The 18,452-nt window shown below is 47.5% G+C and overlaps 1 protein-coding gene across 3 annotated transcripts in view; it reads left to right on the forward strand.

The window, feature by feature from the left end:
* Window positions 1-18,452, forward strand: part of CACNA1C (calcium voltage-gated channel subunit alpha1 C) — a 714,534-nt gene that overhangs the window by 549,598 nt on the left and 146,484 nt on the right. For 2 of the 3 annotated variants that reach the window (XM_087442974.1, XM_087442975.1), the window contains exons 10-11: window positions 14,941-15,015; window positions 17,521-17,611. In XM_087442974.1, the coding sequence (XP_087299100.1) occupies window positions 14,941-15,015; window positions 17,521-17,611 (166 nt within the window). The remainder of the gene's footprint in view (window positions 1-14,940; window positions 15,016-17,520; window positions 17,612-18,452) is intronic. The other variant, XM_004438792.3, reaches the window with a different exon arrangement.

Raw genomic sequence — 18,452 nt, forward strand, 5'->3', positions numbered from 1 at the left:
TAAAAACTGCTTATTGTACATGATCTGTTGTATCAGTTTATCCATCTTATCCATCTGCTGGGTTGTGTACCTTGTAAGGGTGGGAAGTTTTGTACTTCCAGCACCAGCACAGATCCTGGCAAGTAGGCAGTCAATGAATATTTTTGGGGAAAGGAATGGGAAATTAGGGGAGAAAAGTGGAGTCTTGGCCTGGAAGTCTTTGGAATTCTGCCATTGGAAACAGATGACTTGGGCCTGCCTTGTCACTAGGTCAGATCTAAAACCAGCTACGGCCAGATCTGGTCCAGCAGAGGATATATAATGAATCAGACACACAAATTGGTTTTTCCTCTTCCTTTTCTTGTCTGTCACCAGCTCTTTACAGCTTCTGGGAGAAGACAGGACTATTCTACAATGTTTTTCTTTGTGTGTTCACCTCTTCTCCCCTTTCTTCTTCAAATATATCCAGAGAAGTGTCGGAAATATCCTTATTTTATTTCTGTCTCAGTGAGGCCAGCTAGCCAGCTAAGCGTAGCAGTCGGGAAATGGTTAAGAGAGTGCCAAGAACACGTTCCTAGCTGCTTCTTTAGGACCGGAAAGCTGAATATATTTAAGGCTTGAAAAGGTCAACTCTCTTCCAAGGGGGCAGAGGTTTGATTTCATCCATTATGTGGTCTTTGGCATAATGCTCATTTCATTCACTGGCTGTGATGGAGATTTATGGAGTAAATGTTATCACAAGCTGAGACTTAATGAGATCTCAGCTGTATCTCCTGGATGTAGTGGAAAGCAACCATTTTGGTAATAAATAAAGAACAGCATCTAATTTGTAAATTCCTCTTTCCGTTGCTAAGTTTAATCAGATCAGTGAAACTGAAGGGAATTGTTGATGACCAAAAATTATTTTCCATGCCTTAATCTAGCCAGGAAACATTACTCCTAATGGAAATGGCATGTTGCTCTGGCAATGGTAGGGGATGACATTTGTCATTAGACTAACCCAATTGTTGCATATTAAAAAATATGTTTAAAACAGACCAAAATCTATTTAAAACGAAACTGGAGCTGAGGCCCCGTGTCACCCTGTTACTAGTATCACTGGTTCGTAGAAGCAAAAATTCTTTCCAAATAAGCTACAAAAGTCTGTAGCAGTGGCCATCCTAAAAGGGCCCATGGCCCATGTGATTTCACCTTGACCCCACTGAAACATCCAGAGTAAGGCTAGAGGGACCAACATGGTGCCCAGTTGGTCACAGATAACCTTTTCTGATGTGGCAGAGAGTGAGTTACGAGAGCAGACCACAATCTCTGGAAGGTCTTTAGTTTAGAGTTAAAAAAAGAAAAAGAATTAAAGAGGCACAAAAGGGAGGTTAATGTAGCTATCTTTTTTCCAGTTGTGCTTAAATATTTTTTCATGATTAATCATAGTCAAAGATTTTTACAAATTGTCTTCTCAAGACCAGGTCCTGGGTAAGTTACTGTTGGCACACAGTAGGAACTTCATGAATATTTCATGAAGAGAATGACAGCAATGATGAAGACATCTGGGAAGTTGATGGCCCCGAAGGGAACAAGGTTGGCTGTGACCATCCTTGGGGATTGGCCCTGAGAACATGTATATCATCACCAATAAGTGTTCAGACTCCAGATGACCTTTTAGATGCAAAGCCAGTGATCCTGAGGGTCTTCTCTTTGGCCTGTGTTTTGCTTTTTCATTCCTCAATAAATATCTACAGTGTCCAGGCATTCTACACACTGAGAATTATTATTGACTATTACGATGACAGCTGCCACTTATTAAGCACCCCCTCAAACTTATATTATCTTTAATCCTCACTCAACCCTCCAAGATTGGTATTATTGTCTTCATTTTTTTAGATGAGAAAGATGAGGTTCAGATAATTTTCCCAAGGCCAGACAGCCAATAGGAGGCCTAGACAGGACTCACACCCAGGTCTGTCTGACTCTAAAAGCCCCTCTCTTTCTCTTTTGTCAGGTAGGAAAGAGGTGAGCACAAAGAACAAGGTAGCCCCCCAAAATACCTGGTGAAAGCAAGGGGAGGTGGATGGGGAAGAAGACCCTGGAAAGGAAGTTGGGAGACCTGATTCCTAGTCTCAGCCCTAATACCAACTGGCTCTGTGACCTCTCTGGGCCTCCATTTCCTACTATGTAAAAGTAATACCCAAATAATCTCTAGTTTTCTATAAATCCTTGAGCATTCTCATGCCTTGGAGCCCGCTCTAGCTCTGTCTTTATCTTTGAGTCCTATATTCCAGAACTGAGGGTGGCTGGGCCGGGGAGAGAATGTCCTCCTTTTGCAGACGCTGGCTCTCCCCATCTTTGCTGGGCAGCAGGTGGGTACAAGAGAAAAAGTGTCCTCTATGTAAGAACTTTGGACAGCTCCTGCCAGCATCCAGCAGCAGACCTCTTCGTGGCCCATCCTCTTCTGCTCTTCTCCCAGAGCCAACATCCTGATAAGCCTGAAAGCATCCAACAGTACAATCTCAGCACAGGGAGGTGTCCCAGAGGCTCTTTCCTGCTTCCCTCATGTCCTCATCTATGCATGCAACTCCTCTACAGCATCTCCAATACAGAGTCTTTCCCCCTTCCTTGAACACTCTGTGGAAGGAACTCATCAGGTCACAAGAAACCCCTTCCATTTTTGTGCAACTCCAGTTGTTAGAAAACTCTTCCTTCTCCTAAGCTGACACTTGCAGCTCTTTAACTTCCACACACTGGTCTGAGGTGTTGTGGGTGCAACAGCGTCCTCCCAATGGCACTGTTAATTATCCTCACCTGGGTAATTACTCACTCTAATTGTTTCTCTGTCTCTACTCTCCCTCCTGCCTTACATTTCCGTGAGGGGTGTGCTTTTAAGACCATCACCCACCTCTTGTCATCGGTCCTCCCAGTAACCTATGAGGGAGGCAATGAGCTGTTAAAACAATGTGCCCTTCCCAAACCCTGAGTAAGTGCTGGGGTGGACTCTGGCATATACAGTTTCCATGACACCTCTCTGCTGGTTTCTCTCCTTCCCACACCCCCAACCCCACCAGTGCAGCCCCTCTTTCCTCACCAGTGCTGACCTCTGTGCTTGATCCCTCCCATCTACAAGGAGATTCACTCTCCCACAGTATTATTGGAATAAAAATAGGCCACTCTCTCCTTTCTGTTTTCCCCAAATCAGGCAAATACCCTGTCTTCACACCTTTTTAGCTAACCATCAGATAAGGGTTCTCCTGCAATGCAAGCAGCAAAAGCAATAGAGTTGCTTGAATCTGCCCAAGGTCCCCATGCCCCCACTATACAGACCCACCGACACCTGCTCATCGTGCACTCCACACAGCCGACAATCCCTTCCTTACATGAAAGCCTGGTCCATATCCCACCCTCCATGACCGTGACTCCATCAGAAAACCAGACCCTTTGTGTCCCTCCTTCCTTCTGCGTTTCCTGGGCCACTGAGCCCGCGTTCTGTGAGCGTGTATCCTACAGAATCTAGGACTCAGAAGGGAAGCGGGAACTGAGAGGTACCCCGGGCAGTAAGGCCCAGGTGAGCCTGAGGTCAGGCCTCCCTTTTAAGGTCGCTTTCTGGAGCTTTAGCATTCACACTTCCAGGCCTTCTGCTTGTTGACGATGGTGGTCCCTGGCGTCTAGGTTTCAAAAACCATTTCTCTCTTCCAAAGGAAGGACAATCAGCCTCTCCAGCAAGCCCAGCTCTCCTGAGAGATTATGCAAGAGTTCTAAGATTAGGGAGAGAGGGAGGAGGGATGAAGGCTGAATAATATCTTTGATTCAGAGTCAGTCTTGAGAGGGAGAATCTAGAGGGAGAGGCTGCTCAATAGAGTAGTAAAAGTGACACTGTCCGGCCTTAAAATCCGTCTGTTCGCTTGCGCATTTGGTTTGGGGTCTGTTTCTCCTTCTCTGTGCCTGACTCAGACTCAGCCCAGCTGCTGTGGGCTTGAGCAAACCGCTGCCCGCCAGGGACCGAGTCTTGGCCCTTCCCTGAAATAGCACAGGAGGGAGGAAGGAGGCTTGAGTGGGCGACTGACTGTGTGTGTTCCAGCCCTGCTCTGATGAAACAGTGCTGACCCTGGCCCCATCCCCGAGACGCTCATGCACGCCCCTCTGGAGGTGAAGAAGGAGCAGCAGAAGAAAGCTGAGGGAGGTGTGTGCACTCTAGGGCCAGCGGCGTTTGCGGACCGCCTCCCGTGCCTCCAGCAGAACTTACGAGTCCTGCCCCAGCCCTGCGGCACGTCCCATCTGCTTTCCCAGGGAAGTCAGCTTGCTGCCGCAGAAGGTGCCGTGCCTTCTGGGGGCTTCTGTGGAAAGGAAAGAACAACACGGGAGACTAAAGCAGGAAAGGGCGGGTGGAGTCGTGAGGCGGGACAAGGAGAGCCTCGGCTCTTCCCCCCAGTTCCTGAGCAAGAGTGACAGGCGTGTTTGGCCGGGGAAGCAGAGGACAGAGAAGACCTGCCTCCTTGTCCCAACCTCCGTCTCCTGGTCCTCAAATTGTGAGGGAAGACACCTTCCCCGGCTCTCTCACCGGCGGTTGTGAGGGTTAAATGAGCTAACTTCATACAAGTGCTTTAACAGCAGATGGGCTGCACTCTTCTCTAACGAGCAGAAAAAGAACTGTGTGTCTACCAGAGTGCTGAACTACACGGGGCAAGCAGTGCCCGTTTCTGGAAGAAGAGCGCTGTGTTACTGCGCAGTTCAAGGCGGCTCCACGAAGGCAGTAGGACTTGGAGGGAGAGAGGGTCTGTGCAGGAGAGGAGCACCCAGCAGGGCAAAGACCAGGGACAAGTGGGTGCCCGGTACCCGGCAGGTGCCTTGAATGTGTTAGGCCCTCCATAAAATGGCGTCAGACCAAGCTGACCAGGTGTGGCATCTCCTGAAGGCTGAGAGTAGAGCCTCATGCCTGGATCTGAGGGCGAATCTGGGTAGAAATGGAAAGGAGGTTGAATGGATAGAGCAAAACTAAATTACAAAGGCCCTGGGAGACAGGCCGAGTGTTCTATGTGGTGAGTGACAATGTGCGATATGGTGACAGTGGTGCCGCGGGAAGACTCCTCCAGCAGGGGAGAGAAGTAAGGGCTTGAAGGACCCTCCACTCTGGGCCCAGTCCCCTCCCCGTCACAAACAGTCAGCAACGTGGGGTTTCATCAGTCGGAGCACTCCTTGCTTGTAAAGGTCAGTTTATTTTTCCTAAGGCAAAAGAAATCTTAGGAACCTCCTCTTGAATCCCCAGCAAATGCTTGAAAACTTCCAGTGATGAGCAACTCCCAGTCTCTCAAGCCAGACCATTTTGGAAATGTTTCTTACATTAGAGCAAAGTGTTTGCCCCTCCAATTCCCATTCTTTGGTGCCTGTTCCTTGTAGAACTGCTCCAGGCAGGCCATGTCTGCCTCCCAGAGCAGAAGACTTTGAAGATGGGATGAGGTCTCCTAACCTGCCTTATCCAAAGTCAACCCTTCCAGTTTCTTCTTAGAACACGATGCACGGCCCTTCACGGCCCCAGAACTCTCCCCCTGGCTGCTGTCCCTCTCTGAACGTGGTCCTGAGCTTTGAACATCTGTCCTCACAGGGCCTGACTGACCCAGGGGAGGGGACAGCCCAGAACGGTGGGCCTAGAAATGTGTGAAGCACTCCTGCTGAAGGGCCTCCCCGGGGAAGATGTGGGCGATTCAGGTAGCGGGATAGACCAAGGACTGCATCCTCACCAGGGCAAGGAGGAAAACGATGACGGCAAGCATCCAGCAGGCAGAGTTGGGAGATTAATGACAGTGAAGGACTCACCGCAAAAGGGGGCAAGCTGATGGATCTTCTGCCAGCTGCCTATAAACCCCTTCCCAAGACAACAGCGCTGAGGAGGCGCCGTGGGTTGGGAGCTAAGGCGACTCACTTCACGTGAATGCCGCCAGTGGAGGCAGCCTGGAAATTTAAGGCAGCAATTCATTTGCATGCTGGAAGGGAAGACAAAGCTGAGACCCTTCCGGAGAAGCACAGCTCCTTGCTCATGACGGCCCTCCTCCGTGGGCACCCACTCCTTCAGGATCACGCTGGGCCTCCTTGCAGGAAATCTCACCTGGGCCAAAATTATCGTGAGGCGCAGAAAGCAGCAAAGGAGAGACAGAGCCCAAGAGCAAAAAGGGGATGAGAGTGAGTCGTGAGCTCTGTGTAGCTGTTGTAAACAGCAGAGAACAGGACACAAAGTGTAAAACTCATCCACAGGGGAATATTTGAATCCCAGACAAGGGAGGGAGCCCTGGGCCTACAATGACCAAGGTGGCCTTCAGCCTCTCCATGATGTGAGTAAAAGACAAGTGAGAGAAGGAGGCAGCGCTGAATGGTGGAAAGAGGACTGGACCTCTACTACTGACTGGCTGTGTGACCCTGGGCAAGTCACTGACCCTCTCTGCACCTTAACGTTCTCACCTGTAAAGTGAAGGGCTGGCCTACCCCTTCTAAGTCCTGCAGTGAAGCTATGATTCAGACCTCCATTTTGCAGTGGGGAACTAAGCCACAGAGAAGTGAAGTAACACATCCAGGGTCACACAGGATTCAAGCTCAGGCCACGTGTCTCCACAGCCCGGGCCCCTAACCACACCACTCTGCTTACTGCCTCCCCATCTTCACCCAGAAGAGCTGCAGGGAGGCCCTGGGTGGATTATAAAGTCAGCAGCTTCTCCCCAGGGCCTCCCTGCACTTTCTGTCCTTCTCCTCCTGTCAGTGACCCAAGCACATCCTCAGGCTCTCTTGTCCTCTCTCGTGGTTAGGAATTCACTCAATATACACAATGGCTAAGAAGAGAGACATAACATAACACCTACCCGGGCTCAAATGCTGGATCTTATTAGCTGCTTGCTTTGAATAAGCAACTTACTTCTCTAAGCCTCAGTTTCTTGATCTGTAAAATGGGGAAATATAATGGGGACATATAATCCCTCGTAGGGTTTTTGTGAGGCTTGAATCAGTTAATATACATAAAGTACATGGAAGAGTAGCCAGCAAATAGTGAGGGATAAAAAAACAAACTATTATTATTACTAAGATAGAAATGGCTGACATTACTATTGTGCATCCCACGAGTAGTTGCGCTCTGAGGGGACAAGGCCTCAAAATGAAGAAATGACATCACTGGACTGGATTGGAGAGGGATTGGGGGCACAATCATTCTTTGTCCCTTTCATATGATTGCACATGGGAAACCGTCTACTGCTGAGCCTGGCCTTGAGAACTAGAACAGTGTTCTCTCTCCAACCTAGAAGTAGTTTTGTGCCTAGAAGAACTGGCTTCCAGAGGAGTCCCCATCCACATCTATAAGACCGCTGTCTCGTCCCTAGTGGTTGCAGTGAGCTGTTTTCTCCTGGGGGGTGTCCAACCCCTCCTGTGTGATCAGATGTCCCAAGGGCCTGAGGATGTTCCACGTGGCCCTGGCATCCCTAATGCAGGTGGGTGGGTATGAGAAGGGACAGGGACCCTGCCGAAGTTCAGACGTCGGTGCAAGGCAGCTGGACGTCCTGCCCTGCCCTGGCCCTCCTGCGCTGCCCACCTCCCCCAACCCCCGCAGTAGCTCAGGTGGCTGACTCAGTGGCACCACAGTTGTGGAGAGAAGTTTTCTGCTTGGGAGCTCTGGGTGTTTATGGCCCGCTGCGAGCACAGCGACCCTGGTTTTCTCCTCTGGATTATGGTTGCAGATCAAGGGGAGGCATTTCTGCCTCTTCTCAGTTTATAGCAGTAATAATAATTATTATGATGGCACATCGTGCTTATATTGTGCCTTTTTAATAAGGCCACTTTGTTTGGCTTCTTAATATTTAATCTTGTTTTATATTTATTTTCTGATGGCTTAAAATCAACCAGGTTTTAATGGCTTGTGTGGAGAAGGCCACGCTGGGCCTGGGCCGGCAGGAAGTTTGTTAGGAAGGTTGGTGGCACCTTTCTCCATGACCTTGCAACCCAGACAGGCCGCCATGGCTGAGTACCATTCTGCTTTCTCTCTCACCGTCTCTCTCCTCTTTTTTTCTACAGCCTACTTGTCTCCTTTCCTACCCCCTCTCTTTCCCTTAGAAGAGACCTATAATACATCATCTAGATCAATTTGTTCACATGAGAGACGAAGAAAATGAGACCCAGGGGCCGGCCCAGTGGTGTAGTGGTTAAGTGTGCACGCTCCACTTCAGCGGCCCAAGGGTTCGCAGGTTTGGATTCTGGGCGCGGACTGACACACCGCTTGTCAAGCCATGCTGTGACGGCGTCCCATATAAAGTAGAGGAAGGTGGGCACGGATGTTAGCCCAGGGCTAATCTTCCTCACACAAAAAAGAAAATGAGACCCAAGTCCTCATGTGACTTGTCAAGTGTTTGGAGCTAGTTAGTGGCAAGGCCAAGGCAAGGACTGTCTGGCATCTCCTAGACTCACAGTACTGGGGAGATTCCTAAGACTCTGGGTTGGGTGAAGACACAGAAAGAGCTCTTTCACCCATCAGCTTGAGACTCCATGTGGCCATGTGCTTGATCTGTCAAACTGTAGAAAATCAGTAAGGAATAACTTTCCAAGTTATTTTTTCTGCAAGAGAAAATTAAATTAGATGAAATGTAACATAGTTCCTCCCAAGGGAGTCTCTTGGGGTGGTGACCACAACCAGAATGTTCAGCTCTGTTCTGCCATGGGACTAAAGCAATCCCACTGTAATACCCTGCGTCACTAGTTCTTATCAGTGATTCAACCTGCAGATGTGTATTTGAGCAGAGTGATTCTGGAGGCTGCCTGATGTAGCCAGGAAGCCCTGGACTCAAGGCCAGTCATTCTATTCCATTTACTAGTTCCCACCCTGGACAACTAACTTCAACTTTGCGGGTCTATTCCTTCACCTGACGATGGGAGAATACAACCCACCTTGCCTGCACCGGGGGGGTGTATCGGTCAGGGTCCCGAAAGAAAACAGAGGGACTCATAAAGTGAATGATCTAAGGAGATGTTAATAAAGATGCAGATAGGGTTTAAGCAAGTGGACAAGGGATGTGCAGGACCCTGGGGCTAGTGCTCGTGGGGAGCTGTTACCACTACAGGCCTGAAGGGACAAAGCGAGGAAGCAGTTTCCAGGAGTCAGAGAGGGTGGTTATGAGGAGAGGGCCATTGACAGACCTGTGCCTTCAGCAACAGGACGCAGCCAGTCTGCACCAACCCTGCATGCGGGCGCCAGGAGAGCGACTGCTCCAGCCTCACTCTCCTCAGGCCGCATGGACTTCCTGCCAGTGCTGCCTATTGGCCAAACCCAGTGGGAAGCCCTAGCGTAGGAGAGCTTGTTGGTGTGGTTTCCAAAGGTCAGCCTCCTGGAGTACAGGGCATGAGAGAGAGGAAGGGAGAGTGCGTCTGAAGGGCAAACCCCCAAGATGTCCAGCATATGGGAATATCCTTAAACCTCCATGAAGATATAGAGTGTTCTTATTATAGTGCCATATCCAATACCACTAGGATCTGAAAGGGAGTCCAGAGAATTCTAATACAAAGTCTCTGGCCTTGAGAAAGTTATAATTTAGTTAGGGAGATAAATCTATTACTTATATAGCAAACTATAAGAAAAACAGATTAAAATTAGTTGGTAATATAAGCAAATACTCATAGCAGTTACCATTTTACAAAGTTATTTTATAAATATTATTTCACTTAATCTTTACGCCAAACTATTGAACTAAAAATAGTATCATTATCTTCTTTTTACACATAGGAAACCTTGGCTCAGAAAGGTTAAAAAACTTACCCAGAGTTACACGGCTATGAGAAGGTGGATCTAAAACTTGACTTCAGGTTTCTATGTAAAATTCTCCCCGATCCCAGTGGTCCAGGAGTTCAGAAAGGGGACTCAGTGGCACTGGGTGGTCCCAAAAGCCTCCGCAAACTAGAACTCAGCTTCCAGGAGTGGATGAGAGTGGAATCACTCAGGGGTCAGCATGCTTTTTTCCTAAAGGGCCAGATAGCAAATGTTTTAGGTTTTGCAGACCACGTAGAGCCTCTGCTGCAGCTATTCAACTCTGCTGTCGCAGGGTGACAGCAGCCACAGATAACATATGCACAAATGGCGTGGTTGTGTTCCAGTAAAACTTTCTTTACAAAAACAGGTGACAGTCTGGATTTGGCCCAAGGGCTGTAGTTTGCTGACCCCTGGAATACGTGAAGGGGAGGCAGACAGGCACTCCAGGGAGAGGGTAGATGTATGACATCATAAATACAAAAGCCCAAAGGTTGGAATAAAGATGGCACATTCAGGGAACAATGAGGAAGGCAGCCCGACTTGGGCAGAGAGTTTCTGTACAAGTTACAGGAAATAGGATGAATAGTGTCTTAGTCACCTAGGGCTGCCTGACAAAGTACCACAGACCAGGTGACTTAAAGTACGGAAATGGTTTTCTCACAGTTCTGGGACTAGAAGTTTGAGATCAAGGTGTCAGCAGGGTGGGTTCCTTCTGAGGGCCATGAGGGAAGGATCTGCTCCAGGTCTTTCTCTTTGGCTTGTAGAAGTCGTCTTCACGTCATCTTCCCTCAGTGCATGTCTGTGTCCAAATTTCTTCTTCTGATAAGGACACCAGTCATATTGGATTAGAACCCACCCTTGTGACCTCATTTTAATTTAATTACCTCTTTAAAGACTCTGTCTCCAAATACAGCCACACTCTGAGGGACAGGGGTTAGGCCTTCAACATATGAGTTTCGGAGGGGGCACATTCAGCCGTAACAGATGGGATGGAGCCAGATTACAGGGAGATTTAGATTCCAGATTTCAGTCAGTGGGATAGGAAATTAGGAAACCTTTTGCTTGTTAGCCGTAACTCTGATTAGTACTTTGAGAAAATGAATACTAGTTATACCACTCACATGCAAAAAGATAATAAAATGGGCATCTGGACAAGTAAATGGCAAAATAAATTCTTCAGTTCCATCCAAGAGTACATGGAAGCCTGGGCAATTGGATCCTGGCAGTCTGGCTGACCCAGGATTCAGCCCACTGGCTCCACATGGCACTCCGCAGCAGTGGGGAAGTTCAGGTGGGATGAGAAATGCCTTCAGCTCCTTCGGCTTCAGACACCCCAGCTACCGCCTAGGATGTCTGCCCTGATGTGCCAACCCCCTTCCAAAAGGGGAGATAAAAGATTGATAGCAGTTGATGAATTCTCTGCCCTTGAGTAATGAGGCTACCAGCTAAGTTCCAGAATGAAGCCTGGGCATTTTCTTAGCAGGTCTCACGAGAGGCCAGCCATTCCTGCTGCTGACAATCACGACAGGACATCGCAAAGACCCATCCCTGGGACAACGTCAAAGCTGTTTTGGGTGACCAAAGATTTCAGAACTAGGCAGATTTCTCCATCTCTGCCCAAGTTCATTCTTCATTCCCTCACATGGAGCTTTGCTCTAATGCCACTCAGTCGATCATGCTGCATAAAAAGACCCAAGACAGAGGCGTCAAGGAGCAGGGCCAGATATTCTATATGTGGTGGTTCTCTACATATCTCCTCCCAGCCTCAGGGATGGGAAGGGAGGGAGGGAGGGGAGGAAAAGAGAGTAAAGGTAGGAATACCTATGAAGATTTTGCTTACTGTTTTCTTTGTGAATTTATTGATAACTAACCTTAGTGACTTTTTTTTTTTATCAAAACTAAAGTTGCTCTTACTCTCCAACTTTTGCCAAAGCCCCTTCTGGAGTCATTTTTTTATTCATGTGGATAAGTTTAGCCATCTTTGGGCACACATGCTGTATCATGTTTGCATCATGATGGCTAAATGAGATCTAATTTCTCTTTATGGAACACATGAGTGTTACCACACTGGGACAGCCTGGAGCAGATTCCCCACTTGGAGACTTGTTTTAAGCAATCTGAGGAACTGACCGGAGACAATCATTGGTTGTATAGTGGATCGTGTGCTGTGAGTCTACCCTCTCTGTTGATCACAGCTGCAGAAAGGCTGGCCAGCTGACCCATGCAGCCATGCTTTCAAAGCACTGCCTGGTGTTTAATGGAGGATTCCCAAATCGTAGGGAATAAACCCTCAGAGGGTTTGCAAACCCAAATATACCAAGGAATACCAATCTTCACAACAGCTTAGATCTAGTGCTCCACCTCCAGCATGATTCATGTGATTCCCAGTTTCAGGAGATTATCCCATGGTGGAAATGGCTTATTATAATCCCCCCAGTATCTGAACAACTGCTCTCCAGGCAGGTCAGCAGAGGCATTGGTTGCTGTGAGACAATAACTGTGCACCTCCCTTGAGACGTAGAAATTATCCTACTAAGCACCATTCAAGCAAGTTGCCACCAAGAATAGCTGTTTTGGGGAGACGGATTCTATACAATTCATTGTAGCTGTTGGTGATAATACTGAAAGTGTAATTATGTTATTGGCACCTGCAATGGCAGCCGTTAATTACTCTTTCACGAAAATCTCGTTTTCTTTTGGAATCTTCTCAGCAGAATCCAAGGGGCAGGAAGGCCCAAAGACCCATATTTGATCCACAGTACCTGGTAACAGTGAAGTTAGAAAGTCAGAAAACTAGCTTCCTCTCTAGCATTCTTCCTAAATCCATTCAGTGGAGCACGTTTCATGCCCCAGAGGGTATGTTCTCATGACATTGTCTGTAGGTGAGCCGACGATCAAGCTTCACTTCTCAGGGCATCAAGGAAGAGATTGCCTTTAGAGAAAAGATGCCCTCGGCATCTGGGTTCCTTGCCATCTTTCTGCCTTAGCTTCCAACCAATTCATCATCTGAGTGGCCAAAGGAGAAGTCAGGCTCTCCATCTCATCCATAGAATAAATATCCAGCATTTATAGTTCTCAACTTTCAACAGTCTGGGCACTCAGTTTCCAAGAAGGAATCTAAGTCCATCTCTCTAGGCCAACAAGCCCTGTAAAGAATCAGCTATGATCCTGCTCTCTAATCTGTTAGTGATAGAAATGCAAACTGCATCTCCACCCATCTGATTCCCTCAGACGCTTATGGACAAGTGATCACAAATTAATAGGCACTAATATGTTAATGTACTGCTCCTTCCAGGGGAGATATTTTTATTTCAGCAAGGAATCTTTAGATATATGACTTGACCCAAAATAGCAGATCTAGTGGAAACCACTGCCCACCATCAAGGGAGATTATTTAGATGCTCTTCAAATCACTTTCCACACAGGTGGCTCCCAACTTTGCCCACATGAAAGACCAGCCCTGGTCAAATTCAGTTATATATTGAACAGCCATGTTTTTATCCAAGTCTTTCTGTTGTTTTTAAAGATATCATGCAGTTATTTCTGAAATCGAACAAGGTGAGACAGTATTGACACCAAAGCCAAATGCTGGATAATGCTTCTGTATAAAAGGTTCCAATGTTCTCGGCTTTCTGTCACTGGCCAGGGCTCTCATCCCCCCAGATGACCACATGACTGGACAGAAACTTGGTGACTAGCAGCTTCATGTTTACCCCTTTATATCTCCAGATAAAGACCACTCATTCTGAGATGCTCATTTTAGTGACTGTCGTTGTAAATTGAGACATACCTTCTTCTAGAAGGGAAATTTGAACCAAGGCATTCATTTCAGCTCCTAACTCTTAGTGCCTTTTTCATAGAGGACTTTTGAGAAGTAAAAAAAAAAAAGTGCTACTGGTAGTGAAGTTTCTGTTTATTCCAAGCTCTGTATTTTAAAAATGTGTGTCTGGGGACTTGGCCCTTTACATAGGTTAAAAATAAGCCTGGCCCTTTTCTATCATGAACTAGGCTTCAGAGTTCTCACTAACCAGAAGCGTTCGAGGCCGTTCATTGAACGTGATCTGAGTTCCAGGAGAAGAGGATGAAATAAGGAAGCACCTAAAATTTGGGTTGACCTTCCGTTCATGCCCTTTCCTGGAACTGGAGGGGCCACCTACCCATTCCTCCTCAGGGCACATGCTTCCTTCATGAGTGGGAGCAGATTTCCCACCTCATTAGTAAGTTGCGGCTATGTCTTACTCACCACCCATCCCCAGCACCCTCCATAGGGGCCTGGCAGGGGCGTAGTTAATGCTAGCTCTGTGAAATGAAGTGAGAAAAGTCCGTTTCTCAGGAATTAGTTAAAGCATTTGACGTCCAGAACTCAAAGTTCATTGCAGAGTGCAGAGGTCACCTCTTCTGTTTGCAGTAATCAGTGTCTTTACACTTGCCAGCACCCTCCGCTTTAACTATAACTCAGACCTAAGGGACACTTGCAGAGTTCTTCTTTGTATACAAACCTCCTCCAAAGACCACCCATTGACAAGCAATTGAGCAACTTCTTTCCCTATTTAAACTGATTAAAAGCAGATAGGTATATATTTGGGATGTGATCAGGCCTGAGGCACTAGGTGGATCTTTATTAAATGAAACTGAATGATTGGACAAAGGGGCAAGTAGATCAATGGGTTGTTTTCTACTTGCAAGTGACACTATCTGGGTGTGAGTTGTGAGGGAGCCCTTTAATCCACTTCAGATCGGGAAGAGGTCAAGTCACCTGGGCTTTGGGTAGGGGTGGAGGGGGACGCCACTGCTGTAGTTTGACTTTAGCAGATACCCCATGTGAGCCTGCAAAAGGGGCACCTCCTCATGGAGGCAGCAGGGATAAGTATGCCCCCCTAGGAAGCCCTCTCCTCAAAGTCATTAGCCAGTCTATGAGTGTAGACTGAAACCTCTGCTGGAGTAATTTCTTCTCCCCAGGGTCCATTATTTGTTTTGTGTTGTTAATTTATGTGATTTGGGGTTTTCGTTCTATTTGGTATGTTTGCTTATATGTTTTGGTATATTGCTTTTTACAGTTTTTTTAGTTTATTTTTGGAGATGAGAATGGATGTTCTATGTGAAAGCTGAGTTCCTTGTTTCTTTCTTTTGCCCGTGGCTGACTGCATGCTCTCTGTTGATGTCTTGTTCCTGGTTCTTGACACTGGCCATCTTGTCTGTGAAAGGAGGCGCTGCGGCGGGCTTGCTTGATCAGAAGAAAGGGAAGTTGGCTTGGTTTAGTCACTCCACAGAAACCCATGGTAATGTTCCCCTGCTCTGTGTGTGTAAGTGTGTGTTGGTACCTACCGCACTGGACGGGAGGGTATTTTTCTTGATGGCTTGCGATGCAGTGTTCATGTGTGTGTATGTTTTTGTGTGTATGTGTGGTTTTTGTCAGGGGATGGTACTCTGTCCTACTCAAAGCCACTGCCTTGTCATCTCCTCATATGTGTAAAGTCAGCAGACATGATAATCAGAAGCAGCTATTCTTTGATGGAACCTTTCTTTTGGATAGTGCCAGCCAAGATTAAGGTCACTGTGAAGGCCGGCTTGGTACTGGTACAGGCAGTTCTTTGATTTAGAAGATGACGTGGTTCTTCCTAATGCCCAGGCCCGCCCACTCCAAACTTGGTTGTCCTTCCAAGCCTAGCACCACCACCAGCACACCACTCCACTAGCACACAAGGGCCTCTCTGGGAGCAAAGTGTCACAAAGTCAGGTAGCTTTTTATACACAGCTCCTCTCTTTAAACAATGATGCCTGAAGATCAGAGACGGCTGGAGACAGATGGATTGAAAGACCGAAGGCTCTTCAATATTATGACTTCTTCCTTAGTGTGGATGCAGCAAGGAACCCTGGCAAGCTCTGAAGGTTCTGTCTTCCCAACTCCCAATGCTAAAACCATCCCTAAAGTCTGGTCTCACTCACCAGCTCCCTCAGACCTCAGGCTGTAAAATTTATGTAAATGCTGTGAAACTCAACACTACTATGTGGCTATTCACCACCCTCCTATGATGCTCCCAGGGCCCGATTAGGCTTTAAGAACGTCTTGTCCTGGGGTGTAGACTAGGGAGTTGGTCAATGTGGGGGCAGTCAAAATGAGCATGGTACAGGGGGTCATGACACCTGTGCTCAGGCCAAGTCCTACCCTAAACACACTGCAGGACCTTGGGTATCTGTCTCTTCCCTGGGCCTCACTTTCCTGTCCTGTGAAGTGAAGGGAACAAGTTAGAGCTGGATGATGTCTAAAGTCCCAGCCAGCACCAAACTTTTTTGAAATGACATCTGGATTTCTTTTTACCCGACTTTATTGAAAACAAATCCTAAGGTAGAGAGGTGTCTCATACATGACAAACATATGGTAAGACATGGGCTTTCTATTTGTATCTTCCATGTTCTTGAAATGAGTCTCTTCTCACCTGCCCATCTTGTCTTCATCCAAAAGAAAAGAAACAGGAAAATCCACATCCAGCAACATTATCCCTATAACAAGTAGAAGTCTTTCCCTGGGCTGTGGCAGCCCAATGGGGACGTGTCACCTGGTGCTACATCACCTGATGCCACACCCTCACTAATTGCAGATTCTATGGCTGCTAAGGACTAGTGATTTTCTCGCCAGGTGAAGAGTTCAGTTCTATAAGGAGAGCTGAACCAGGACCGATGATGTAATGGCCACTCTAAAGAACAAGGTTGGCAAAAATAAGGAACTCATTTTTGTGTCATTTTAGAAGGATAATAGAAGGTGAAAAAGAAGAAAAACTCTCTTAAGTTAAACTTTTATTTGGAATAAAAAATGATAATTAAAAAATGGCTTCTTCTAAGCCACCAAACTGGGTTCCAAGCTAAACAGCTCCTACTGCTCTGGAAATTCAGCCCACTACTGCCTCAGGAAGAGGCTAGAGATCGACTGGGCAGATTGGTTCCAGTGGAATTAGATGGTTTATACCCAGGTCAACCTGTTGAGATGGGCATGTCAAGACTGCTGACAGGGGAGATAGTAACCCTGCAATCTATCTTCAAGCCACATTTAAACTTAATTTGGTAGATTCCACAATTGTGCTCCTCATTCCTGATGTCTGCAGTGCTAGTTTGTATCTTAGTACCTGATTCTGGTAATGGCCATTCATGTCAAGCTCCCCATTTCAGGTACAGTCCTAGACATAATTGACTCAGGAACCATCATGCACTACAGGACAAAGGGCATTCCTCCAAGTGCATCTAGTTCACGCAGGTGGCAAAAATGCCCTCTCAACAAACAAACTGGGCCCTAAGTTTGGGGATGGTACCTCTTAGAATTGGTGGGTGGAAAGAAGTAAGGGAAATAAAATATTTTCATGAATGCTCCTCTTTTTGTGGCAAGTAGAGGATGAAAATGGAAAACCTTGCACAGCTTCTCCAAAGGCGTAGAGTTGAGGGTAGAGAAAGGATTCAATGGGCAGCGTTTTCAGGATGTCTGCTATTAGGTAAAGGATCTTATCACCAGATTTCCTCCCACATTCCTACTAGTTTAGAGTGCCCTTGGCAGCAAAACTTACCCTACATGAGCAGCAGGCATATCAGTCAAGGAAATCCCTGATCCTGGCCAGGGCAGTGCCAGGGCCCAGCCTGCTCGCAGCAGCACCCCTGCCCCGACTAGCAGGTGCTGCTCAGGCCCCCTACCCCAGCAGCCTCCGTCTTGGGATTGGGTGTGTTGCAAACTAATGTTCTTCTCTCCCCTTTCCTCCCCACCCTCAATGCCTGGCTCGGCATCACTTCGACTCTTGCAGTGAGCATGCCTACAAGTGAGACCGAGTCTGTCAACACAGAAAATGTGCCTGGAGGTGACATCGAGGGAGAGAACTGCGGGGCCAGGCTGGCGTGAGTAGGCACGGCTGGAGCTTTCCGGGTCGCGGGCAGGGAAGCTGTGTCCTGAAGTCACAACGGGTTGGCTTCTCGCTGGGAGGGGTAGAGATCCAAGCACAGCAAGAAACAGAAACCTCAGGTGGTTACCTGTGTGGGGAGAGGAGGGCCTAGGTTGAGTGTGGCCCTGGGAGGGGATGAGTCTTAAGTTGAGCCTAGTCTTCAGTTCAGTGCTTCTGCGAGGCTCTGACTCCTGGATTTTGAGCCCCTTCCCACCACGTCAGAGAAATACAGAGAGTGTGTGTGGGGTTGGGGTGGCTCTGAAGTCTGTTTCTTCCCAGCCCCTCTCACCCCCTTTCATAAGAGATAGCTATGTTAAGTTCCCTGGGTCCTGCTAGCCACCTTTCCATTCCGATAAATGTGACCTGGAAGAAAATCCAACAGGTAAGAAAATACACTGGGCGGTAATAAACCTTATCTGCATCACGAAGTTATCCGTCTAGCGAAGGGAAACAGAGGTGCCTGGAATACAGACTTGAGTTAATAAAAAATTCACCTGTGCTTAGCCTAGAACACGGCCCCCTCCTCCCACATAAGCCCCAGCCTAGATGTTCACATCTTCCCTTTCCCTGGGTCAGACCCCAGTCCCTGGCTTTGGGGAGCTGACTTTGGCCCGGGACCCGGCAGGTGTGAGGAGGAACAGTTTACACGTGGATTATCACAATCACCCATTAGTTTGATCTTAAAAATGGAAACCAGTAGTCCTTGGGAAATGTCCCACCCCCAAAAAAAATGACGGGAAAAAATGGTTTAACTGCTAAAAGTAAGCAAACTGCTGGTTTCATTACCAGTGTCTCAG

This window comes from Ceratotherium simum, chromosome 17 (assembly GCF_057802395.1).
Source record: "Ceratotherium simum simum isolate JZ-2026a chromosome 17, ASM5780239v1, whole genome shotgun sequence".
NCBI classification, from domain to species: domain Eukaryota; kingdom Metazoa; phylum Chordata; class Mammalia; order Perissodactyla; family Rhinocerotidae; genus Ceratotherium; species Ceratotherium simum.